The 26892-nt window shown below is 41.7% G+C and overlaps 1 protein-coding gene across 4 annotated transcripts in view; it reads right to left on the reverse strand.

The window, feature by feature from the left end:
* Positions 1–990: 990 nt before the first annotated feature.
* The window catches only part of LOC115158913 (ubiquitin-protein ligase E3A), a 51622-nt gene continuing 25720 nt past the window's right edge, over positions 991–26892 (reverse strand). For all 4 annotated transcript variants that reach the window (XM_029708337.1, XM_029708339.1, XM_029708336.1 and 1 more), the window contains exons 10-14: positions 21283–21447; positions 20171–20326; positions 12313–12386; positions 9933–10076; positions 991–1467 (exon numbers count right to left, since the gene is read on the reverse strand). In XM_029708337.1, the coding sequence (XP_029564197.1) occupies positions 1347–1467; positions 9933–10076; positions 12313–12386; positions 20171–20326; positions 21283–21447 (660 nt within the window). In that variant the 3' untranslated portion in view covers positions 991–1346. The remainder of the gene's footprint in view (positions 1468–9932; positions 10077–12312; positions 12387–20170; positions 20327–21282; positions 21448–26892) is intronic.

The raw sequence follows: 26892 nt of genomic DNA on the forward strand, positions 1-26892 counted from the left end.
AAAAAGTCCTGGCTGGAGGATTCTGGATTTCCTCTTTATTCCCGATTCTGGGGCTCTGCCAACCGGGATTTCTGGAAAACCAAGGGATTCTGGGAAAAACATTCCCCCCCCCCCAAAAAAATAAATAAATGTTGCAACTGTAAGTGAGAGTACAGCTACCAAACTACTAACATGACCCGACAATTCACTGGAGCTGTGTAAAGCTAATTGCTTACTTTGTGTTTGTAACCATGCATTAAAATAAAATAGAAAAACTGAAAGCACTCCATCAGGGATAATAGAGTGCTCTGTTCTGTCTGGCATACAAAAATTAACATTGCAAAAAACATCTACGTATTGAACAGCAAGCTATTCAACACATTAGAAAGAGTGCAGGACTGCAGCCAAAAGTAGCAGGGAGATTTTGCCAAAGAGGCAGCAGTACAGACGATGACGCGACGTCATCCTACGTAGGGTTACGTCCCAAATGGCACCCTATTCCCTATGTAGGGCCCTGGTTAAAAGTAGTGCACTATGTAGGGAATAGGGTCCCACTTGCATAGCTGATAGCAGAGCAGGAACATTGTATTGGTGTACTGGTTAGAATAGTCCTGTGCCTTCGACGACACCACGCTAATACGTCATATGAACACCCCCTTCAAGCACAGTGAAAAGTATTTCACAGTACTTCTGCACGTGACAATAAAACTTGAAACAAAGCATTATTAGAGGTCTATGAGCAGCTATAAAAACACCTGGCAGGCATTATAATGCATTATGCATAGCTCATGAGACATTATAAATGTACTTTTCAATGCATTATGAAGAGGGTATTATATTAGGAAGTGTTAGCGACAACACTGCTGGCATTAAAGAATATTATAAACTAACAAAATGTCCTAAGACGGCAGTATACAGTACTGTATATACCACTCACTAACATTCAGAAGGTCTAGTTAAGTGCACTTTCACAACAATCAATGATAACCTGCTTCTTCTTCTTCTTAAAAGTTTTTACACATCAAAAATCTTTAATAAACACATCAAATAAACCCAGCGAGCTCCAGTAAGAATTATAACTGATTTTCAACTGCTTGAATAACCTAGAATGTAAGGAGAGATTCTACGTACATTAAAAGGGATCTGATGGGGGGGGGGCTAGATCGAATGTCTGCCTGTTTGCTAGTCTAGTTGCTGTTCAGGCACACAGTCTCTGGAGCACTTCCTTGTCAGTAAATGCCACATTCATTTCAACTGTTGTATCATTGTATAATTCCTCCTTTCTCCATTACAAAACATAAAACCATTGAACTGAAGCCAGGAAGTTTGTTTAGTTTTTTTTTGCAGAGTTGTCATTTTTGTTTGTTTCACAGCATTCCAAATCCTTTGGCATAAGTGATGGCTTTGAGAAGTCTCTCCTTCAGTTTCTCCTTTGAATCGTATTCAGGGAGCAGCAAAGCATTAAAACACGTGTGAGAAGTAGGTAACCTGACGAGACAGAGACAGAGAGAGAGACAGAGAGAGAGACAGAGAGAGAGACAGAGAGAGAGACAGACAGAGAGAGAGAGGGGTAAAGACACAGAAGTTACAGATCTATCCAAGTCGTCTGGGAGGCCCCACTGAAACAGGTCAGGTATAAGGTATAATTCTGCGTCCCAAATGACACCCTATTGCAGGGTTCCCCAACTGGCGGCACACGGGCTGAATTTGGCCCAGGGTGGTTTTATTTGGGCCCCCCAAAGTTTTCTGAGCAAAAAATAAATACTTTTAACATTTTCATTGTTGGACATAAAAGACTGTAAAAACACCAGGAAATCAGCTCCAAGTGATTTTAATTTAACACAAGTTTTCCAACGCATAATAGAGAGACACGTGATCATATACAAACGTAAGCAAGGTTTGAAAGAATTAGGTTTTAGTGGTCTTCTTGCGGTGAATTTGCAGACTACAAATTATTTGTAATTATTTTCCAGGCCTCAAACAGCCACACAAGAAAAAAAAATGGCCCCCGGCTGAATCTAGTAGATGATCCCTGTTCTAATCTAGTAGTTGATCCCTGCTCTAATCTAGTAGTTGATCCCTGTTCTAATCTAGTAGTTGATCCCTGCTCTAGTAGTTCTAATCTAGTAGTTGATCCCTGCTCTAATCTAGTAGTTGATCCCTGCTCTAGTTGTTCTAATCTAGTAGTTGCTCCCTGCGCTAGTTGCTCTAATCTAGTAGTTGATCCCTGTTCTAATCTAGTAGTTGATCCCTGCTCTAGTTGCTCTAATCTAGTAGTTGATCCCTGTTATAATCTAGTAGTTGATCCCTGCTCTAATCTAGTAGTTGATCCCTGTTCTAATCTAGTCGTTGATCCCTGTTCTAATCTAGTCGTTGATCCCTGCTCTAATCTAGTAGTTGATCCCTGTTCTAATCTAGTAGTTGATCCCTGCTCTAATCTAGTAGTTGATCCCTGCTCTAGTTGTTCTAATCTAGTAGTTGATCCCTGCTCTAATCTAGTAGTTGATCCCTGTTCTAATCTAGTAGTTGATCCCTGTTCTAATCTAGTCGTTGATCCCTGTTCTAATCTAGTCGTTGATCCCTGCTCTAATCTAGTCGTTGATCACTGTTCTAATCTAGTAGTTGATCCCTGCTCTAATCTAGTAGTTGATCCCTGTTCTAATCTAGTAGTTGATCCCTGCTCTAGTAGTTCTAATCTAGTAGTTGATCCCTGCTCTAATCTAGTAGTTGATCCCTGCTCTAGTTGTTCTAATCTAGTAGTTGATCCCTGCGCTAGTTGCTCTAATCTAGTAGTTGATCCCTGTTCTAATCTAGTAGTTGATCCCTGCTCTAGTTGCTCTAATCTAGTAGTTGATCCCTGTTCTAATCTAGTAGTTGATCCCTGCTCTAATCTAGTAGTTGATCCCTGTTCTAATCTAGTCGTTGATCCCTGTTCTAATCTAGTCGTTGATCCCTGCTCTAATCTAGTAGTTGATCCCTGTTCTAATCTAGTAGTTGATCCCTGCTCTAATCTAGTAGTTGATCCCTGCTCTAGTTGTTCTAATCTAGTAGTTGATCCCTGCTCTAATCTAGTAGTTGATCCCTGTTCTAATCTAGTAGTTGATCCCTGTTCTAATCTAGTCGTTGATCCCTGTTCTAATCTAGTCGTTGATCCCTGCTCTAATCTAGTCGTTGATCACTGTTCTAATCTAGTAGTTGATCCCTGCTCTAATCTAGTAGTTGATCCCTGCTCTAGTTGTTCTAATCTAGTAGTTGATCCCTGCTCTAGTTGCTCTAATCTAGTAGTTGATCCCTGCTCTAATCTAGTAGTTGATCCCTGTTCTAATCTAGTAGTTGATCCCTGTTCTAATCTAGAAGTTGATCCCTGCTCAAGTTGTTCTAATCTAGTAGTTGATCCCTGCTCTAATCTAGTAGTTGATCCCTGCTCTAATCTAGTAGTTGATCCCTGTTCTAATCTAGTAGTTGATCCCTGCTCTAGCTGTTCTAATCTAGTAGTTGATCCCTGCTCTAGTTGTTCTAATCTAGTAGATGATCCCTGCTCTAGTTGTTCTAATCTAGTAGTTGATCCCTGCTCTAGTTGCTCTAATCTAGTAGTTGATCCCTGCTCTAATCTAGTATTTGATCCCTGCTCTAGTTGTTCTAATCTAGTAGTTGATCCCTGTTCTAATCTAGTAGTTGATCCCTGTTCTAATCTAGTAGTTGATCCCTGCTCTAGTTGTTCTAATCTAGTAGTTGATCCCTGCTCTAATCTAGTAGTTGATCCCTGCTCTAATCTAGTATTTGATCCCTGCTCTAGTTGTTCTAATCTAGTAGTTGATCCCTGTTCTAATCTAGTAGTTGATCCCTGCTCTAATCTAGTAGTTGATCCCTGCTCTAATCTAGTAGTTGATCCCTGCTCTAATCTAGTAGTTGATCCCTGTTCTAATCTAGTAGTTGATCCCTGTTCTAGTTGTTCTAATCTAGTAGTTGATCCCTGCTCTAATCTAGTAGTTGATCCCTGCTCTAATCTAGTAGTTGATCCCTGCTCTAATCTAGTAGTTGATCCCTGCTCTAATCTAGTAGTTGATCCCTGCTCGAATCTAGTAGTTGATCCCTGTTCTAATCTAGTAGTTGATCCCTGTTCTAATCTAGTAGTTGATCCCTGCTCTAATCTAGTAGTTGATCCCTGCTCTAATCTAGTAGTTGATCCCTGCTCTAATCTAGTAGATGATCCCTGCTCTAGTTGTTCTAATCTAGTAGTTGATCCCTGTTCTAATCTAGTAGTTGATCCCTGCTCTAGTTGTTCTAATCTAGTAGTTGATCCCTGCTCTAGTTGTTCTAATCTAGTAGTTGATCCCTGTTCTAATCTAGTAGATGATCCCTGCTCTAGTTGCTCTAATCTAGTAGTTGATCCCTGCTCTAATCTAGTAGATGATCCCTGCTCTAATCTAGTAGTTGATCCCTGTTCTAATCTAGTAGTTGATCCCTGTTCTAATCTAGTAGATGATCCCTGTTCTAATCTAGTAGATGATCCCTGCTCTAGTTGTTCTAATCTAGTAGATGATCCCTGCTCTAGTTGTTCTAATCTAGTAGTTGATCCCTGCTCTAATCTAGTAGTTGATCCCTGTTCTAATCTAGTAGTTGATCCCTGCTCTAATCTAGTAGTTGATCCCTGCTCTAATCTAGTAGTTGATCCCTGCTCTAGTTGTTCTAATCTAGTAGTTGATCCCTGCTCTAGTTGCTCTAATCTAGTAGATGACCCCTGCTCTAGTTGCTCTAATCTAGTAGTTGATCCCTGCTCTAATCTAGTAGTTGATCCCTGTTCTAATCTAGTAGTTGATCCCTGTTCTAATCTAGTAGTTGATCCCTGTTCTAATCTAGTAGTTGATCCCTGTTCTAATCTAGTAGTTGATCCCTGCTCTAGTTGTTCTAATCTAGTAGTTGATCCCTGCTCTAGTTGCTCTAATCTAGTAGTTGATCCCTGCTCTAATCTAGTAGTTGATCCCTGCTCTAATCTAGTAGTTGATCCCTGTTCTAATCTAGTAGATGATCCCTGTTCTAATCTAGTAGATGATCCCTGCTCTAGTTGTTCTAATCTAGTAGATGATCCCTGCTCTAGTTGTTCTAATCTAGTAGTTGATCCCTGCTCTAATCTAGTAGTTGATCCCTGTTCTAATCTAGTAGTTGATCCCTGCTCTAATCTAGTAGTTGATCCCTGCTCTAATCTAGTAGTTGATCCCTGCTCTAATCTAGTAGATGATCCCTGCTCTAGTTGTTCTAATCTAGTAGTTGATCCCTGTTCTAATCTAGTAGTTGATCCCTGCTCTAGTTGTTCTAATCTAGTAGTTGATCCCTGCTCTAGTTGTTCTAATCTAGTAGTTGATCCCTGTTCTAATCTAGTAGATGATCCCTGCTCTAGTTGCTCTAATCTAGTAGTTGATCCCTGCTCTAATCTAGTAGATGATCCCTGCTCTAATCTAGTAGTTGATCCCTGTTCTAATCTAGTAGTTGATCCCTGTTCTAATCTAGTAGATGATCCCTGTTCTAATCTAGTAGATGATCCCTGCTCTAGTTGTTCTAATCTAGTAGATGATCCCTGCTCTAGTTGTTCTAATCTAGTAGTTGATCCCTGCTCTAATCTAGTAGTTGATCCCTGTTCTAATCTAGTAGTTGATCCCTGTTCTAATCTAGTAGTTGATCCCTGCTCTAATCTAGTAGTTGATCCCTGCTCTAATCTAGTAGTTGATCCCTGCTCTAGTTGTTCTAATCTAGTAGTTGATCCCTGTTCTAATCTAGTAGTTGATCCCTGCTCTAATCTAGTAGTTGATCCCTGCTCTAATCTAGTAGTTGATCCCTGCTCTAATCTAGTAGTTGATCCCTGCTCTAATCTAGTAGATGATCCCTTCTCTAGTTGTTCTAATCTAGTAGTTGATCCCTGTTCTAATCTAGTAGTTGATCCCTGCTCTAGTTGTTCTAATCTAGTAGTTGATCCCTGCTCTAGTTGTTCTAATCTAGTAGTTGATCCCTGTTCTAATCTAGTAGATGATCCCTGCTCTAGTTGCTCTAATCTAGTAGTTGATCCCTGCTCTAATCTAGTAGATGATCCCTGCTCTAATCTAGTAGTTGATCCCTGTTCTAATCTAGTAGTTGATCCCTGTTCTAATCTAGTAGATGATCCCTGTTCTAATCTAGTAGATGATCCCTGTTCTAATCTAGTAGATGATCCCTGCTCTAGTTGTTCTAATCTAGTAGATGATCCCTGCTCTAGTTGTTCTAATCTAGTAGTTGATCCCTGCTCTAATCTAGTAGTTGATCCCTGTTCTAATCTAGTAGTTGATCCCTGCTCTAATCTAGTAGTTGATCCCTGCTCTAATCTAGTAGTTGATCCCTGCTCTAGTTGTTCTAATCTAGTAGTTGATCCCTGCTCTAGTTGCTCTAATCTAGTAGATGACCCCTGCTCTAGTTGCTCTAATCTAGTAGTTGATCCCTGCTCTAATCTAGTAGTTGATCCCTGTTCTAATCTAGTAGTTGATCCCTGTTCTAATCTAGTAGTTGATCCCTGTTCTAATCTAGTAGTTGATCCCTGTTCTAATCTAGTAGTTGATCCCTGCTCTAGTTGTTCTAATCTAGTAGTTGATCCCTGCTCTAGTTGCTCTAATCTAGTAGTTGATCCCTGCTCTAATCTAGTAGTTGATCCCTGCTCTAATCTAGTAGTTGATCCCTGTTCTAATCTAGTAGTTGATCCCTGTTCTAATCTAGTAGTTGATCCCTGTTCTAATCTAGTACTTGATCCCTGCTCTAGTTGCTCTAATCTAGTAGTTGATCCCTGCTCTAATCTAGTAGTTGATCCCTGCTCTAATCTAGTAGTTGATCCCTGTTCTAATCTAGTAGTTGATCCCTGTTCTAATCTAGTAGTTGATCCCTGTTCTAATCTAGTACTTGATCCCTGCTCTAGTTGTTCTAATCTAGTAGTTGATCCCTGTTCTAGTTGCTCTAATCTAGTAGTTGATCCCTGTTCTAGTTGCTCTAATCTAGTAGTTGATCCCTGCTCTAGTTGTTCTAATCTAGTAGTTGATCCCTGCTCTAGTTGTTCTAATCTAGTAGTTGATCCCTGCTCTAGTTGTTCTAATCTAGTAGTTGATCCCTGTTCTAGTTGCTCTAATCTAGTAGATGATCCCTGCTCTAGTTTCTCTAATCTAGTAGTTGATCCCTGCTCTAATCTAGTAGTTGATCCCTGCTCTAATCTAGTCGTTGATCCCTGCTCTAATCTAGTAGTTGATCCCTGCTCTAATCTAGTAGTTGATCCCTGCTCTAATCTAGTAGTTGATCCCTGCTCTAATCTAGTCGTTGATCCCTGTTCTAATCTAGTCGTTGATCCCTGCTCTAATCTAGTCGTTGATCCCTGCTCTAATCTAGTCGTTGATCCCTGCTCTAATCTAGTCGTTGATCCCTGCTCTAGTTGTTCTAATCTAGTAGTTGATCCCTGCTCTAATCTAGTAGTTGATCCCTGTTCTAATCTAGTAGTTGATCCCTGCTCTAATCTAGTAGTTGATCCCTGCTCTAATCTAGTAGTTGATCCCTGTTCTAATCTAGTCGTTGATCCCTGCTCTAATCTAGTCGTTGATCCCTGCTCTAATCTAGTCGTTGATCCCTGCTCTAATCTAGTCGTTGATCCCTGCTCTAATCTAGTAGTTGATCCCTGCTCTAATCTAGTAGTTGATCCCTGCTCTAATCTAGTAGTTGATCCCTGCTCTAATCTAGTAGTTGATCCCTGCTCTAATCTAGTAGTTGATCCCTGCTCTAATCTAGTAGTTGATCCCTGCTCTAATCTAGTAGTTGATCCCTGCTCTAGTTGTTCTAATCTAGTAGTTGATCCCTGCTCTAGTTGCTCTAATCTAGTAGTTGATCCCTGCTCTAATCTAGTAGATGATCCCTGCTCTAATCTAGTAGTTGATCCCTGTTCTAATCTAGTCGTTGATCCCTGCTCTAATCTAGTAGTTGATCCCTGTTCTAATCTAGTAGTTGATCCCTGCTCTAATCTAGTAGTTGATCCCTGCTCTAGTTGTTCTAATCTAGTAGTTGATCCCTGCTCTAGTTGTTCTAATCTAGTAGTTGATCCCTGCTCTAATCTAGTAGTTGATCCCTGCTCTAGTTGTTCTAATCTAGTAGTTGATCCCTGCTCTAGTTGTTCTAATCTACAGTGCCTTCGGAAAGTATTCAAACCCCTTTACTTTGTCCACATTTTGTTACACACAGTACCCCATGCTGACATCACAATACCCCATAATGACATCACAGTACCCCATGCTGACAAAGTGAAAACAGGTTAATATTTTTTGGGCAAATTTATAAATTATAAAAAAACAGAAATACCTTATTTAAATAAGTATTCAGACCCTTTGCTACGAGACTCGAAATTGAGCTCAGATGCATCCTGTTTTCATTGATCATCCTTGAGATGTTTCTACAACTTGATTTGAGTCCACATGTGGTAAATTCAACTGATTGGACATGATTTGGAAAGGCACACATCTGTCTATATAAGGTCCCACAGTTGACAGTGCATGTCAGAGCAACAACCAAGCCATGATGTCGAAGGAATTGTCTGTAGAGCTCCAAAACTGGATTGTGTCGAGAGACATATCTGGGGAAAACATTTCTGCAGCATTGAAGGTCCCCAAGAACACAGTGGCCTCCATCATTCTTCAAGGGAAGAAGTTTGGAACCACCAAGACTCTTTCTAGAGTTGGCTACCTGGCCAAACTGAGCAATCGGGGGAGAAGGGCCTTGGTCAGGGAGGTGACCAAGAACCCAATGGTTCCTCTGTGGAGATGGGAGAACATTCCAGAAGGACAATGATCTCTGCAGCACTCCACCAATCAGGCCTTTTTGGTAGAGTGGCCAGACGGAATCCACTCCTCAGTAAAAGGCACATGACAGCCCGCTTGGAGTTTGCCAAAAGGCACCTAAGGACTTTCAGACAATGAAAAACAAGATTCTCTGGTCTGATGAAACCAAGATTGAACTCTTTGGCCTGAATGCCAAGCATCATGTCTGGAGGAAACCTGGCACCATCCCTATGGTGAAACATGGTGGTGGCAGCATCATGCTGTGAGGATCTTTTTCAGCAGCAGGGACTGGGAGACTAGTCAGGATCGAGGCAAAGATGAACAGAGCAAAGTACAGAGAGATCCTTAATGAAAAACTAGCTCAGGAACTCAAGACTGGGGTGAAGGTTCACCTTCACAACAGAACAGCGACCCTAAGCACACACCCAAGACAACACAGGAGTGGCTTTGGGACAAGTCTCTGAATGTCCTTAAGTGGCCCAGCCAGAGCCAGGACTTGAACCCAATCGAACATCTCTGGAGAGACCTGAAAATAGCTGTGCAGCGATACTCCCCATCTAACCTGACAGAGCTTGAGAGGATCTGCAGAGAAGAATGGGAGAAACTCCCCAAATACAGGTGTGCCAAGCTTGTAGCGTCATACCCAAGAAGACTCGAGGCTGTAATCGCTGCCAAAGGTGCTTCAACAAAGGACTGAGTAAAGGGTCTGAATACTGATGGAAATGTGCTAGTTTTATATATATATATATATATATATATATATATATATATATATATATATATATATATATATATATATATATATATATATATATATATATATATATATATATATATATATATATATATATATATATAAAAACTATATATTAAAATGTAATACATTTTAGAATAAAGCTGAAATGAAACAACGGGCCTGAATACACTATATGGATTAGGGTACCATCTGAGACAAAGTCTGAGCTATGTCCCAAACGGCACCCTATTCCCTATAAAACACTCGTTTCGGTCAAAAACAGTGCACCTATCTATGGAATAGAATGTGGGGCCCATACGACTCTGGTCAGTAGTCGTGTACCATATAGGGAACATGATGCCATTTTGGGACCCGAGGCCTGGTCTCACCTGTCTGTGTCGGGGCCGTTCTTGGCGATGATCATCTTTAACTTGCCCAGCCCTCCTACGGGTGCTCTGTCAGTCCCCGTAGTAAACTGGAGGAAAAGTCTCTTATCCTCCTCACCAAATGAATGTACCGTCTCCCAGAAGTCTCTATGAGTGAGAAATAAAGGAAAACAATAAAAAAATGTCTTCTTTTTTTTGTTGGTCTGGGTGTATATGGAATCTGTATTCCACTTTTTCCTAATAAAACAGCAGTATCTTCAGAATGTGACAAAACACACACACTAAATGGTCAAAAGGTATGTGGACATTCTTTCAAACTAATTTGAAGGGGTGTCCACATACGTTTGTGTTTGTGTGTGTGTGTGTGTGCAATAAGGCCTGAGGAGGTATATGGCCAACGGGGATGTTCTTAAGCACGACACAACGCGGAGTCCTTAGCCATGGTATATTGGCCATATACCACAAACCCCCGAGATGCCTTATTGCTATTATAAACTGATTAGCAACATAATTAGAGCAGTAAAAATACATGTTTTGTCATTACCTGTGGAATTCGGTCTGATATACCATATATATATAGTGTATTAACAATACAACATACAACAACATTCTAGACAATTCTGTGCTTCCAACTTTGTGGCAACAGTTTGGGGAAGGCCAGTTCCTATTTCAGCATGACAATGCCCCTGTGCACAAAGCGAGGACCATATAGAAATGGTTTGTCGAGATCGTTGTGGAAGAACTTGACCGGCCTGCACAGAGCCCTGACCTCGACCCCATTGAACACCTTTGGGATGAATTGGAACGCCGATCACGAGCCAGGCCTAAATCACCCAACACCAGTGCCCGACCTCACTAACGCTCTTGTCGCTGAATGGAAGCAAAAATGCAGCAATGTTCCATCATCTAGTGGAAAGCCTTCCCAGAAGAGAGGAGGCTGTTATAGCAGCAATGTACCAACATCTAGTGGAAAGCCTTCCCAGAAGAGTGGAGGCTGTTATAGCAGTAAAGGGGGGGGACCAACTCCATATTAATGCCTTCCCTGAAGAGTGGAGGCTGTTATAGCAGCAAAGGGGGGGGACCAACTCCATATTAATACCCATGATTTTGGAATGAGATGTTAGATGAGCAGGTGTCCACATACTTTTGGTCATGTAGTGTATATACTGAACAAAAATATAAATGCAACATGCAACAATTTCAAAAGACTTTACAGAGTTACAGTTCATATAAGGAAATCAGTCAATTGAAATAAATAAATTAGGCTCTATGGATTACACATGACTGGGAATACAGATATGCATCTGTTGGTCACAGATACATAAAAAAAAAAGTTAAGGGCGTGGATCAGAGAACCAGTCAGTATCTGGTGTGACCACCATTTGCCTCATGCAGCGCGACACATCTCCTTCACATAGAGTTGATCAGGCTGTTGATTGTGGCCTTTGGAATGAATTATAAAACGCAACATGTAAAGTGTTGGTCCCATGTTTCATGAAATAAAAGATCCCAGAAATGTTCCATACTCACAAAAAGTATATTTCTCTCAAATTTTTGTGCCCAAATTTTTTAACATCCCTGTTAGTGAGCATTTCTCCTTTGCCAAGATAATCCATCCACCTGACAGGTGTGGCATATCAAGAAGCTGATTAATCAGCATGATCATTTCACAGGTGCACCTGGCGCTGGGAACAATAAATGGCCACTCTAAAATGTGCAGTTTTGTCACACAACACAATGCCACAGTTTTGAAGGAGAGTGCAATTGGCATGCTGACTGCAGGAATGTCCACCAGACCTGTTGCCTGGTAATTTCATGTCAATTTCTCTACCATAAGCCACCTCCAACGTTGTTTCAGAGAATTTGGCAGTACATCCAACAGGACTAAAAAAAACACAGCCCACGCCAACCCAGGACCTCCACATTCGGCTTCTTCACCTGCGGATCGTTTGAGATCAGCCACCCGGACAGCTGATGAAAATGAGGAGTATTTCTGTCTGTAATAAAGCCCTTTAGTGGGTAAAAACTCATTACGATTGGCTGGGCCTGGCTCCCAAGTAGGTGGGCCTATGCCCTTCCAGGCCCACCCATGGCTGTGCCCCTGCCAAGTCATGTGAAATCCATAGATTATGGCCTAATGAATTTATTTCAATTGAATGGTTTTCCTTATATGAACTGTAACTCAGTAAAATCTTGAAATTGTTTCATGTTGCGTTAATATTTTTGTTCAGCATATATTATTTTATTTATATATATCATATAATGAAAGTAATATATGCAGATCTTTCATTCAAGAGAGAAATTGAAAGAGATCTTTGTGTAGAAATATAGAAATCAATGTCACAACATTGTAATAAATTACATCAAAAATATTTTTTTTTACTTAATAATGCGACAATCCTTGCTGTAGCCTCCGTCATACTCTGTCGTTTCTTCAAGCGCCTGAAAGTCTAAATTCTGAGAAGGAAGTTGGAACACAGGAGACAGTTAGATCAAGCTACATCAGGTGGCATAGAAAACAATAGTGCAGCTATGGATTTAAATTGTCATATTTTGTTGACGATCTATACAAAATACTCTAATGTCAGAGTGGAAGAAAAATTCTAACTTTTGTACAAAAAGATAATCAAAAATACGAATGTATCTTGATTAGATAAGTATTCAACCCCCTGAGTTAATACATGTTAGAATCACCTTTGGCAGTGATTATAGTGGTGAGTCTTTCTGGGTCAGTCTCTAAGAGTGTTCCCAAACCTGAATTGTGCAACATTCTTCAAGCTCTGTCAAATTGGTTGTTCGTCATTGCTAGACAACCATTTTCAGGTCTTGCTAGAGATTTTCAAGGAGATTTATGTCAAAACTGTAACTTGGACACTCAGGAACATTCCCTGTTTTCTTGGTAAGCAACTCCAGAGTAGATTTGGCCTTGTGTTTTAGGTTAATGTCCCGCTGAAAAAGTGAATTTATCTCCTAGTGTCTGGTGGAAAGCAGACTGAACCAGGTTTTCCTCTAGGATTTTGCCTGTGCTTAGCTTATCTTTCTTTTCCCCAGTCCTTAACATTTACAATCATACCCATAACATGATGCAGCCACCACTATGCTTGAAAATATGGAGAGTGGTACTCAGTAATGTGTTGTATTGCAGTATTACTTTAGTGCCTTGTTGCAAACAGGATGCATGTTTTGGAATATTTTTAATATTCTGCAAAGGCTTCCTTCTTTTCACTCTGTAATTTAGGTTAGTGTGGAGTAACTACAATGTTTTTATTTAATTAAGCTTTTATTTATTAATTTAACCTTTATTTAACTAGGCAAGCCAGTTAAGAACAAATTCTTATTTACAATGACGGCCTACCCTGGCCAAACCCTAACCCGGACGACGCTGGGCCAATTGTGCGTCGCTCTATGGGACTCCCAATCACAGACGTTTTCTTTTAGCACTGTATTTTTCCTCATCAATCTACACACATTACCCCATAATGACGAAGCAAAAACAGGTTTTTAGAAATGTTTGCAAATTCATGAAAAACAGAAATATCACATTTACATAAAGTATTCAGACCTTTTACTGAGTACTTTGTTGAAGCACCTTTGGCAGCGATTACAGCCTCGAGTCTTCTTGGGTATGACGCTACAAGCTTGGCACACCTGTATTTGGGTAGTTTCTCCCATTCTACTCTGCAGATCCTCTCAAGCTCATTCAGGTTGGATGGGGAGCGTCCCTGCACAGCTATTTTCAGGTCTCTCCAGAGATGTTCGATCGGGTTCAAGTCCGGGCTCTGGCTGGGCCACTCAAGGACATTCAGAGACTTGCCCCGAAGCCAATACTGCGCTGCCTTGGCTGTGTGCTTAGGGTCATTGTCCTGTTGGAAGGTGCCACAGTCTGAGGTCCTGAGCACTCTGGACCTTTCATCAAGGATCTCTGTACTTTGCTCCGTTCATCTTTGCATCGATCCTGACAAGTCTCCCGGTCCCTGCTGGTGAAAAACATCCCCACAGCATGATGCTGCCACCACGCTTCACCGTAGGGATGGTGCCAGGTTTCCTCCAGATGTGATGCTTGGTATTCAAGTCAAGGTTTCATCAGACCAGAGAATCTGGTTACTCATGGTCTGAGAGTCCTTTAGGTGACTTTTGGCAAACTCCAAGCGGGCTGTCGTGCCTTTTAAGTGGCTTCCGTCTAGCCATTCTACCATAAACGCCTGATTGGTGGAGTCCTGCAGAGATGGTTGTCCTTCTGGAAGGTTCTTCGACCTATACAGAGGAAATCTGACCATCGAGTTCATGGTCACCTCCCTGACCAAGGTCCTTCTCCCCCGATTGCTCAGCGGCCAGCTATAGGAAGGGTCTTAGTGGTTCCAAACTTCTTCCATTTAAGAATGACGGATGCCACTGTGTTCCTGTGTCACCAGCAGCAAGAGAGACATCATTGATGTATACAGAGATAAGAGTCGGCCTGAGAATTGAACCCTGTGGCACACCCATAGAGACAACCAGAGGTCCGGACAACAGGCCCTCCGATTTGACACACTGAACTCTTTCAGAGAAGTAGTTGGTGAACCAGGCGAGGCAGTCATTTGAGAAACCAAGGCTGTTGAGTCTACCGATAAGAATGATTGACAGAGTCGAAAGCCTTGGCCAGGTCGATGAATACGGCTGCACAGTATGGTCTTTTATCGATGGTGGTTATGATATCGTTTAGGACCTTCAGCGTGACTGAGGTGCACCCAAGACCAGCTCGGAAAAAACAGATTGCATAGCGGAGAAGGTACGGTGGGATTCAAAATGGTCAGTGATCTATGTGTTAACTTGGCTTTCGAAGACCTTAGAAAGGCAGGGTAGGATAGATATAGGTCTGTAACAGATAGGGTCTAGAGTGTCTCCCCTTTGAAGAGGGGGATGACCCCGGCAGCTTTCCAATCTTTGGGGATCTCAGACGATACGAAAGAGAGGTTGAATAGGCTAGTAATAGGGGTTGCAACAATTTTGGCAGATAATTTTAGAAAGAGAGGGTCCAGATTGTCTAGCCCAGCTGATTTGTAGGGGTCCAGATTTTGCAACTCTTTCAGAACATCAGCTAACTGGATTTGGGTGAAGGAGAAATGGGGGAGGCTTGGGCAAGTTGCTGTGGGGGGTGCAGGGCTGTTGACCGGGATAGGGGTAGCCAGGTGGAAATCATGGCCAGCCTGTAGAAAAATGCTTATTGCAATTCTCAATTATCGTGGATTTATCGGTGGTGACAGTGTTTCCTAGCCTCAGTGCAGTGGGCAGCTGGGAGGAGGTGCTCTTATTCTCCATGGACTTTACAGTGTCCCAGAACTTTTTGGAGTTTGTGCTACAGGATGCAAATTGCTGTATGAAAAGGCTAGCCTTTGCTTTCCTAACAGCCTGTTCCTAACTTCCCTGAAAAGTTGCATATCGCAGGGGCTATTCGATGCTAATGCAGAACACCACAGGATGTTTTGTGCTGGTCAAGGGCAGTCAGGTCTGGAGAGAACCAAGGACTATATCTGTTCCTGGTTCTACATTTTTTGAATGGGGCATGCTTATTTAAGTTGGTGAGGAAAGCACTTTTAAAGAATAACCAGTCATCCTCTACTGACGGAATGAGGTCAATATCCTTACAGGCAATGAGGAGGTGATCGCTGAGATCCTGGTTGAAGACAGCAGAGGTGTATTTAGAGGGCAGGTTGGTCAGGGTGATATCTATGAGGGTGCCCATGGTTACGGATTTGGGGTTGTACCTGGTAGGTTCATTAATAATTTGTGTGAGATTGAGGGCGTCTAGCTTAGATTGTAGGACGGCCGGGGTGTTAAGCATGTCCCAGTTTAGGTCACCTAACAGTACGAGCTCTGAAGATAGATGGGGGGCAATCAATTCACATATGGTGTCCAGGGCACAGCTGGGGGCTGAAGGTGGTTTATAACAAGCGGCAACGGTGAGAGACTTGTTTCTGGAAAGGTGGATTTTTAGAAGTAGAAGCTCGAATTGTTTGGGCACAGACCTGGATAGTATGACAGAACGCTGCAGGCTCTCTCTGCAGTAGATTGCAACTCCACCCCCTTTGGCAGTTCTATCTTGTTGGAAAATGTTATAGTTAGGGATAGACATTTCAGGGTTTTTGGTGGCCTTCCTAAGCCAGGATTCAGACACGGCTAGGACATCCGGGTTGGCAGAGTGTGCTAACCTGTTTGGGATAGGGGGCAGTATTGAGAATTTTGGAAAAAATATGTGCCCATTTTTAACTGCCTCCTACACCAACTCAGAAGCTAAAATATGCATATTATTGTTCAGGTTTGGATAGAAAACACTCTGAATTTTCTAAAACTGTTTGAATGGTGTCTGTGAGTATAACAGAACTCCTATGGCAGGCAAAAACCTGACAAGGTTTCAAGCAGGAAGTACCATGTCTGACAAGGAGTCGTGCGTCTTGCATCTGTTTATTGAAAAGTAAGGATCTTAGCTGTAACGTGACAATTCCCAGGGCTCCGATAGGCTCTCAGAACCCGGGAAATAACTGAAGGTTAACGAGGCAGCCTCAGGCTGAAACACATTATCGGCTTTGGCAAGTGGCGGCTCAGAGGACCTTTGAATGAGGCGCGTGCACGATTCGCTCCTGAGGAGAAATTTTATTCGGATGTTTAGGCTCAATGCATATTCCGGTCGTAATATTATCACTTTTCTAAGAGATAAATGGCATAAAAATTGGTTTTAAACAGCGGTTGACATGCTTCGAAGTACGGTAATGGAATATTTAGAAATTTTTTGTCACGCCAATGCGCCATGCGCGAGACCGTGATGAAGCATTCTGATAGTGTCTAGAACTCACGAACAAAACGTCGCTGTTTGGATATAACGATGGATTATTTGGGACCAAACCAACATTTGTTATTGAAGTAGAAGTCCTGGCAGTGTATTCTGACGAAGAACAAGCAAGGTAAGAACATTTTTCTTATAGGAAATGTGATTTTGGTGGAGGCTGACCTGGGTGTGTGTCTAAATAGCTAGCCCTGTGATGCCGGGCTATGTACTTAGATTATTGCAAAATGTGCTTCATCCGAAAAGCTATTTTAAAATCGGACATATCGAGTGCATAGAGGAGTAATGTATCTATAATTCTTCAAATAATTGTTATGCTTTTTGTGAACGTTTATCGTGAGTAATTTAGCAAACTGTTAGTAAATTCCCCGGAAGTTTGCGGGGGTTATGCTTTTTCTGAACGTCACATGCTAATGTAAAAAGCTGTTTTTTGATATAAATATGAACTTGATTGAACAGACATGCATGTATTGTATAACACAATGTCCTAGGTGTGTCATCTGATGAAGATCATAAAAGGTTAGTGCTGCATTTAGCTGTGGTTGGGGTTTATGTGACATGATATGCTAGCTTGAAAAATGGGTGTCTGATTATTTCTGGCTGGGCACTCTGCTGACATAATCTAATGTTTTGCTTTCGTTGTAAAGCCTTTTTGAAATCGGACAGTGGGGTTAGATTAACGAGATTCTTGTCTTTAAATAGCTGTAAAATAGTCATATGTTTGAGAAATTGAAGTAATAGTATTTCTAACGATTCAAAAATCGCGCCACTGGATTTCAGTGGCTGTTACGTAGGTGGGACGAGTTCGTCCCACATGCGCCAGAGAGGCTAAAGCAGTGAATAAAACAATCTTAGGGAGGAGGCTTCTAATGTTAACATGCATGAAACCAAGGCTTTTACGGTTACAGAAGTCAACAAATGATAGCGCCTGGGGAATGGGAGTGGTGCTGGGGGGCCTGCATTAACCTCTACATCACCAGAGGAAAAGAGGAGGAGTAGGATGAGGGTATGGCTAAAGGGTATAAGAACTGGTCGTCTAGTGCGTTCGGGAACAGAGAGTAAAAGGAGCAGGTTTCTGGGCGCGGAAGAATAGATTCTAGGTATAATGTACAGACAAGGGTATGGTAGGATGTGAATACAGTGGAGGTAAACCTAGGCATTGAGTGATGATGAGAGAGGTTTTGTCTCTTGAGACACCATTTAAAGCAGGTGAGGTCACCACATGTGTGTGAGGTGGAACAAAAGGGCTAGCTAAGGCATACTGAGCAGGGCTGGAGGCTCTACAGTGAAATATGACAATCACAAATCAAAACAGCAATGGACAAGGCATATTGACATTAGGGAAAGGCATGCGTAGCCGAGTGATCATAGGGACCAGTGAGTAGCTAGACGAGCTGGAGACGCGGTGATTCAGACAGCTAGCGGGCCGGGGTTAGCAGGCTCGCAGAAGGGCCTTAGGGGGACGTTGCGACGGAAGAGTCGTTTGTAGCCCCCATGGACAGTTACGTCGGCAGACCAGTCATGATGGATCGGCAGGTCTAGGCAGTAAAAGGGTCCAGGCCAATTGGCAAAATAGGTATTGTAGCTCAAGGAGTGGCTGATGGACCTCTTCAGCTAACAGTCCGATATGCTCTAGAGAGCTAGCGGGCCGCGGCTAGCAGGCTAGCGGATGGGCCTTCAGGGGACGTCGCGACGGAGGACCCTGTTGAAACCTCCTGGGGGCGGATTACGGCAGTAGACCAGTTGTGATGGATCGGCGGGGCTCCATGTCGGCAGTAAAAGTGGTCCAGGCCAATTGGCAAAATAGATATTGTAGCTCAAGGAGTGGCTGATGGACCTCTTCAGCTAGCTGGGAGATGGGCCTAGCACAAGGCTAGTTCCAGTCTAACTGGTGCTTGCTTCGGGACAGAGACGTTAGCCAGAGGGGTAGCCACTCGGATAGCAGCTAGCTAGCTGCGATGATCCAGGTGAAAAGGTTCAGAGCTTGCAGTAGGAATCCGGAGATGTGGAGAAAAAGCAGTCTGGTATGATCTGGGTTGAATCGCACTGTGCAGACTGGCAGGAGTTGACCTGGCTAAAGGTTAGCTGATGACCGCTAGCCGTGGCTAACTGACTATAAGCTAGTAGCTAGTTAGCTGGCTAGCTTCTGTTGGGGGTTCCGGTTCTAAAGTATAGAAAATAGCAGATCCATACCACATTGGATGAGGCGGGTTGCAGGAGAATATGTTGAAATTGAGGGTCAAAATATTTACAAAATATATACGAAAAAAAAAAAAAAATATATATATATATATATATATATATATACACACACGGGACACAACAAGATAAAGACGTCTGAACTGCTACGCCATCTTGGAATTTATCTAATGAATACTAATGTAATAAAGGTATTTTTTTTTTCTTTTGTAATAAATGTGCAAACATTTCTAAAAACCTGTTTTCACTTTGAATTTATGGGGTATTGTATGTCAAATGATGAGTTTTTTTATTTATTGAATCCATTTTAGAACAAAAATGTGGGAAAAGGGAAGGGGTCTGAATACTTTCCGAATGCATTGTATACATCTGACTGGGGGGGGGGGGGGGGGGGGGGGCTTTAGACAAGGCCTGTGGGCGTCCTAGAGCAAAAGAGGGGTCATGTTAGTGTGTAGCCCAAACTGTTCGGACACTACGGCACGGCAGGTAGCCTACTGGTTAGAGCGTTGGACTAGTAACCGAAAGGTTGCAAGATCGAATCCCTGAGCTGACAAGGTAAAAATCTGTCGTTCTGCCCCCTGAACAAGACAGTTAACCCACTGTTCCCTGGTAGGCCGTCATTGAAAATAAGAATTTGTTCTTAACTGACTTGCCTGGTAAAATAAATACAACTACAGGTGGTTTTCGTGAGAAGACTGATTTTCAGGACGCCTCATGGTCTTAACAAACTCTGTTCTAGCTCTGTCACCTTTCACCGCAGATGCGGAAGTGTTATAGAGATCTATAGCTTAAAGTGACAGATTGTTATGGGGATTTTTTTATTATTATGCTAATTTTGATTCCCGTGCATCAACCTGAGGGGGTAAAGCTATTTATTAAATTTTTACTGAAATTATTTAGGTTTGACATAACAAAGGGTTTGAATACTTATTGACTCAAGACATTTCAGCTTTAAAACGTTTTATCAATTTGTACAAATTTCGGGAAAAAATTATTCCACTTTGACATTATGGGGTATTGTGTGTAGGCCAGTGACAATTTTTTATTTATTTATTTTTTAAATCTGTTTTAATACATTTTAAATTCAGGATTTAACAACAAAATGTGGAAAAAGTCAAGGGGTGTGAATACTTTATGAAGGCACTGCATATGCATGTATCTGTATTCAGTTTTTTTTAAATCATAGGCTTAAAGTGAAAATCCTAACGAAAATCCTACTTACCCTGCTTCCACAGATAAGTAGCTCCACCTCTTCAGGTCTAAATAAACACTTGAGAGGCGACTCGTTGGTGACCATCTGAAAGCCCCTCCTGAAGGCTTTGAACTGGCGCTCCACACTCTTATTAAGGATGTAATCACCATACAGAGACACAAACTCCTGGAGATCACACAGGAACACAGATAGGACCAGTCAAAACAACATCATCGTTCACTTCAGTGGTCCTGTGATAGACTGGATACTTCAGTGGTCCTGTGATAGACTAGATACTTCAGTCAGTGGTCCTGTGATAGACTGGATACTTCAGTGGTCCTGTGATAGACTAGATACTTCAGTGGTCCTGTGATAGACTAGATACTTCAGTCAGTGGTCCTGTGATAGACTGGATACTTCAGTGGTCCTGTGATAGACTAGATACTTCAGTCGTCCTGTGATAGACTAAATACTTCAGAGGTCCTGTGATAGACTTGATACTTCAGTCAGTGGTCCTGTGATAGACTAGATACTTCAGCCAGTCAGTGGTCCTGGGATAGACTAGATACTTCAGTGGTCCTGTGATAGACTAGATACTTCAGTGGTCCTGTGATAGACTAGATACTTCAGTGGTCCTGTGATAGACTAGATACTTCAGTGGTCCTGTGATAGACTAGATACTTCAGTGGTCCTGTGATAGACTAGATACTTCAGAGGTCCTGTGATAGACTAGATACTTCAGTCAGTCAGTGGTCCTGGGATAGACTAGACAACAGGTATCTCACCTTTCTATTGTCCTCACTAACAGGTATCTCACCTTTCTATTGTCCTCACTAACAGGTATCTCACCTTTCTATTGTCCTCACTAACAGGTATCTCACCTTTCTATTGTCCTCACTAAACAGGTATCTCACCTTTCTATTGTCCTCACTAACAGGTATCTCACCTTTCTATTGTCCTCACTAAACAGGTATCTCACCTTTCTATTGTCCTCACTAACAGGTATCTGACCTTTCTATTGTCCTCACTAAACAGGTATCTGACCTTTCTATTGTCCTCACTAAACAGGTATCTGACCTTTCTATTGTCCTCACTAACAGGTATCTGACCTTTCTATTTTCCTCACTAAACAGGTATCTGACCTTTCTATTGTCCGCATTAACAGGTATCTTGTCCCCGTTCTCCTTCAGGTCGTAAGTGATGGGTTCTCCAAACAGGTCAGTCTGTGAGATCTGGAAGGTGATCATCATGTCCTCCTCCACGTCTCCTTCATAGTCCAGCAGCTCCTTCAGACTCTGGTACAGAACCTGCGACGGCAGAGAACCATAGAGATAGTTAGAGGACGCTACATTGTACCTGTCCCGTTATGGCGTCTGTGAGGGCATGGGCAGCGCCATTGAGGTCATCTCCATTTTGAAGTAGTCCGTTTTTCTTCTTCTTCTTCTACTACTTCTATGAAAGGGTGCATTACTGCCATCTGGAGTGTGTTGTTTGAACATGTATTTACTGCCATCTGCAGTTATGAAATGTTTGCATTTTACATTTTAGTCATTTAGCAGACGCTCTTATCCAGAGCGACTTACAGTAGTGAATACATACATTTTATTTCATGCATTTTTTGGGGTTTTGTAAAAAAAAATTGTACTGGCCCCCTGTGGGAATCGAACCCACAACCCTGGCGTTGCACACACCATGCTGGCGTTGCACACGCCATGCTGGCGTTGCACACGCCATGCTGGCGTAGCACACACCATGCTGGCGTAGCACACACCATGCTGGCGTAGCACACACCATGCTGGCGTAGCACACACCATGCTGGCGTAGCACACACCATGCTGGCGTAGCACACACCATGCTGGCGTTGCAAACACCATGCTCTACCAACTGATTACATGAATGCAATTATGTGATACTTCATTAATAACGGATGTAACAATTCACCGATATGCATCGTTCTCCGGTTCAAATGTTTAAGATATGAGTACATCGGTCCGTGAGACCCCAAAAATCGATCAAAATGTAGCAGGCGTCGGTCAGAAAATCGTTACAAATGTTACGCATCGCCGGTTCACTAAAACGTTATGCTCAAACTACTTTCTTTCTACCTTCCAAAAAATACCTAATATTTTGTTACATCTGTCTTTCAATAGCCTAGTCAAACTAGGCACTCTGAGCAGCTTCGCTCGCTGACCAACGTAGGCTGCATGCTGATCGGGGCTTCGATTAGATTTTATTTAACCCTTTCACGCGTGAGTTCCAAATATCTCTAACGGTCGCCCCAGCGTGAGTTTTTTTATGCACGTGATGTTCGAACGTTCTCTCCATTCCAGGATGTGATTGTTACATAAACAACAACACTGAATGGCTCAGAGTGGGAGTGAGAGGTTACCGTGATTGACTGCCTGCACGCGCCATTTGTATCAATAAATCACTATCAGAAAATGTTTTGTGTGGTATTATTGATATATTTACTATTTTATTTACGTTTTTCAATTACCCGTGATAAATCATGCGTTCCGATTTTTGCATAAATTGTAAAGGGCGCATAGTATGTGTGTAAAATAATGTTTTGAAGGTTGTACTGATTATGATGAGCTAAGCTAATTCCAGCTATGTGTATGGAGCCATGTTTGTTGACATACAATGCATTCTGGGTTTCACTTGATTGTCTGTCGGACCAAAGATGCTATAACAAAATGAGGTGAGTAAGGGTTCACTCATTTTTTGAGAACTTCAGGAAGTGAATGTGAATGATGGTAGACCACACCCCTTCAACAACTCATCTTGTCTTCTCTTATTATCTTCGGTGTCTGTGAGGTAAAAAAGCATGGCTGTGCGCTGAAACTAATCGTCGGATTACTTTCGATTTCTAGAAAGTATTTTACTCAATTATTTTGATCAACGGTGAGCTCAACCGTGATGTGATTAATTTTACATAGTAATTGCTATTAGCTAATTCATAGTGTAGTTTATGTCAGCCGAGAGTTAGAAAATATGACCGCTTGTGTTGCGTCAATCTTTCCTCAGCGCTAGGACAAATGTAGCCTACATTTTTCCGGTTAGGAGGATTGTGTTATGCTATAGATACTTCTGTGAATATCTGAACATTGCATCCAAAAATAAACTGCTCACATTCTGCACATAACTTTGTAAGGACTGTGTTTGTGTAAATAGTTTCTGAAAAAAGTGTGGCCAGCTCAAATGTTGATTGTTGCGTCATTCGAAACTGGCCGTTCTAAATGAGCGTTCTAAATTAGTGTTCTAATCACACGGGGTGTGATCGTACGCTTCAGGGACCACTGTAGAACGATCACACCCCGTGTGATGGTACGTGTGAAAGGGTTAAAATGGTTCAGGTTTACCATCAGCAAGTCGGAATGAATGTTTGAGTTTTTGCTGTCTCGACCACATGTTGTCTCGACCTCTGAACGCTGGGCTATGAAAAGCCAACTGACATTTACTCCTGAGGTGCTGACCTGTTGCACCCTCTACAACCACTGTGATTATTATTATTTGACCCGTGGTCATCTAGGACCATGCCTCAGGACTATCTGGCCTAATGACTCCTTGCTGTCCCCAGTCCACCTGGCCATGCTGCTGCTCCAGTTTCAACTGTTCTGCCTGCGGCTATGGAACCCTGACCTGTTCACCGGACGTGCTACCTGTCCCAGACCTGCTGTTTTCAACTCTCTAGAGACAGCAGGAGCGGTAGAGATACTCTCAATGATCAGCTATGAAAAGCCAACTGACATTTACTTCTGAGGTGCTGACCTGTTGCTCCCTCGACTACTGTGATTATTATTATTATTATTATTATTATTATTATTATTATTATTATTATTATTATTATTATCTGAATATCTTATCTGGTCAAATAATAATAATAATCACAGTGGTTGTAGAGGGTGCAACAGGTCAGAGGAGGGTCAGTGTAAATAGTCCGGGTGGCCATTTGATTAATTGTTCAGCATACTACCATACTACCTCAATTGGCCCGACCAAAGAGTTCTCCCACACATTGGCTAACCAGGCTATCTGCATTGTGTCCCGCCACCCACCACCCCCTCTTTTACGCTACTGCTACTCTCTGTTTAGCATATATGCATAGTCACTTTAACCATATCTACATGTACATACTACCTCAAATCAGCCTGACTAACCAGTGCCTGTATATAGCCTCGCTACTGTATGTAGCCTCGCTACTGTTATTTTTCACTGTTGTTTTAATTTCTTTACTTACCTATTGTTCACCTAATACCTTTTTTGCACTGTTGGTTAGAGCCTATAAGTAAGCATTTCACTGTAAGGTTGTATTCGGCGCACGTGACAAATAAACTTTGATTTGATTTGCTTCTTCCCTAAATAGTTCTTGCAAAGTTTGGAGCTGTGCTTTGGGTCATTGTCCTGTTGTAGGAGGAAATTGGCTAAACGGAGTGACAGCCTTCCTTCTTCAAGATCCCTTTTACCCTGTACAAATCTCCCACTTTACCACCACCAAAGCACCCCCAGACCATCACATTGCCTCCACCATGATGACAGATGGCGTCAAACACTCCTCCAGCATCTTTTCATTTTCTCTGCGTCTCATGAATGTTCTTCTTTGTGATCCGAACACCTCAAACTTAGATTCGTCTGTCCATGACACTTTTTTCCCCCAATCTTCCTCTGTCCAGTGTCTGTTATTTTGCCCATCTTAATCTTTTATTTTTATTGGCCAGTCTAAGATATAGCTTTTTCTTTGCAACTCTGCCTAGAATGCCAGCATCCCGGAGTCGCCTCTTCACTGTTGACATTGAGACTGGGGTTTTACAGGTACTATTTAATGAAACTGCCAGTTGAAAACTTGTGAGGTGTCTGTTTCTCAAACTAGACACTAATGTACTCGTCCTCTTGCTCAGTTGTGCACCGGGGCCTCCCACTCCTCTTTCTATTCTGGTTAGAGCCAGTTTGCGCTGTTCTGTGAAGGGAGTAGTACACAGCATTGTACGAGATCTTCAGTTTCTTGGCAATTTCTCGCATGGAATAGCCTTCATTTCTCAGAACAAGAATAGACTGACAAGTTTTAGAAGTTCTTTGTTTCTGGCCATTTTGAGCCTGTAATCGAACCCACAAATGCTGATGCTCCAGATACTCAACTAGTCTAAAGAAGGCCATTTTTTTTTTTCAGGACAACAGTTTTCAGCTGTGCTAACATAATTGCAAAAGGGTTTTCTAATGATCAATTAGCCTTTTAAAATGATAAACTTGGATTAGCTAACACAACGTGCCATTGGAACACAGGAGTGATGGTTGCTGATAATGGGCCTCTGTACGCATATGTAGATATTCCATTAAAAATCAGCCGTTTCCAGCTACAATAGTCATTTACAACATTAACAATGTCTACACTGTATTTCTGATCAATTTGATGTTATTTTAATGGGGGGGAAAAAAAGAGAAATTTACTTCAAAAGAAAAGCTAAGTGAACCCCAAACTTTTGAACGGTGGAGTATATATTCGTTGGCTATGTCATAGCTAATTTTTAAAGATAAAATATTGATACATTATATAGCTCTAACACTTTAAATCTGCAAAAACGACAAATATATTAGTGGGTGTGTTCAGCTCTAAAAGGTGTGTGTGTGTGTGTGTGTGGGGGGGGGATAAAAAGGTAACACTGCCCCTCCTAACCGAGTGTAGGGTGGTATAGAATTATACATCATTTACACACGTCAGCTCAGAGAGATCCAATTCAGAGAGGCCGAGCTCATGAGCTTCTATCAGCAGCAGATTTGAATTTAGAAAAGAAAATGGCTGCGTTTATGCAAATGTTATGCAAATGTTATGCAAATGTTAGTGCATCGATTCGTTCTTCTAAATCCAACTGAATCGCACAGAATCGTTTCAAACTAAAACGTATGGTTCCTGTATCGTATCGGAGCCCACGTAGCTAGATACGTATCCAATCAATTTGAAAAGGAAAGACACACATCCATAATAATAATAATAATAATAATAATAATAATAATAATAATATGACATTTAGCAGACGCTTTTATCCAAAGTGACTTACAGTCATGCGTGCATACATGTTTATTTTTTTGTACTTATGGGCAACTCTATTAAAACAATGACATTGGTTTATATCATATCCTTAACTTACCTCATTTGCACTCATTGTATATAGACTTTTTCTTTTGTTCTACTGTATTATTGACTGTATGTTTTGTTTATTCCATGTGTAACTCTGTGTTGTTATATGTGTCGAACTGCTTTGCTTTATCTTGGCCAGGTCGCAGTTGTAAATGAGAACTTGTTCTCAACTTGCCTACCTGGTTAAATAAAGGTGAAATAAAAACATTTTTTAAATTGGCCCTGCGATAGACTAGTGTCTTGTCCAAGGAGTGTACTTGTATATCAAGCTACTCAGTGGTGTAAAGTACTTAAGTAAAAATACTTGAAAGTACTACTTAAGTAGTTTTGGGGGGTATTTGTACTTTACTATTTATATTTTTGACTAGTTTTACTTTCCTTAAGTAAATATTGTACTTTTTACTACATACATTGACACCCAAAAGTACTCGTTACATTTTGAATGCTTAGCAGGACAAGAAAATAGTCAAATTGACACATTTATCAACGAAACATCCCTGGTCATCCTTACTGCCTCTGATCTGCAGGACTCACTAAACAGAGAACATCCCTGGTCATCCCTACTGCCTCTGATCTGGAGGACTCACTAAACAGAGAACATCCCTGGTCATCCCTACTG

This window comes from Salmo trutta, chromosome 22, assembly GCF_901001165.1.
Source record: "Salmo trutta chromosome 22, fSalTru1.1, whole genome shotgun sequence".
In the NCBI taxonomy this organism is placed as follows: Eukaryota; Metazoa; Chordata; class Actinopteri; order Salmoniformes; family Salmonidae; genus Salmo; species Salmo trutta.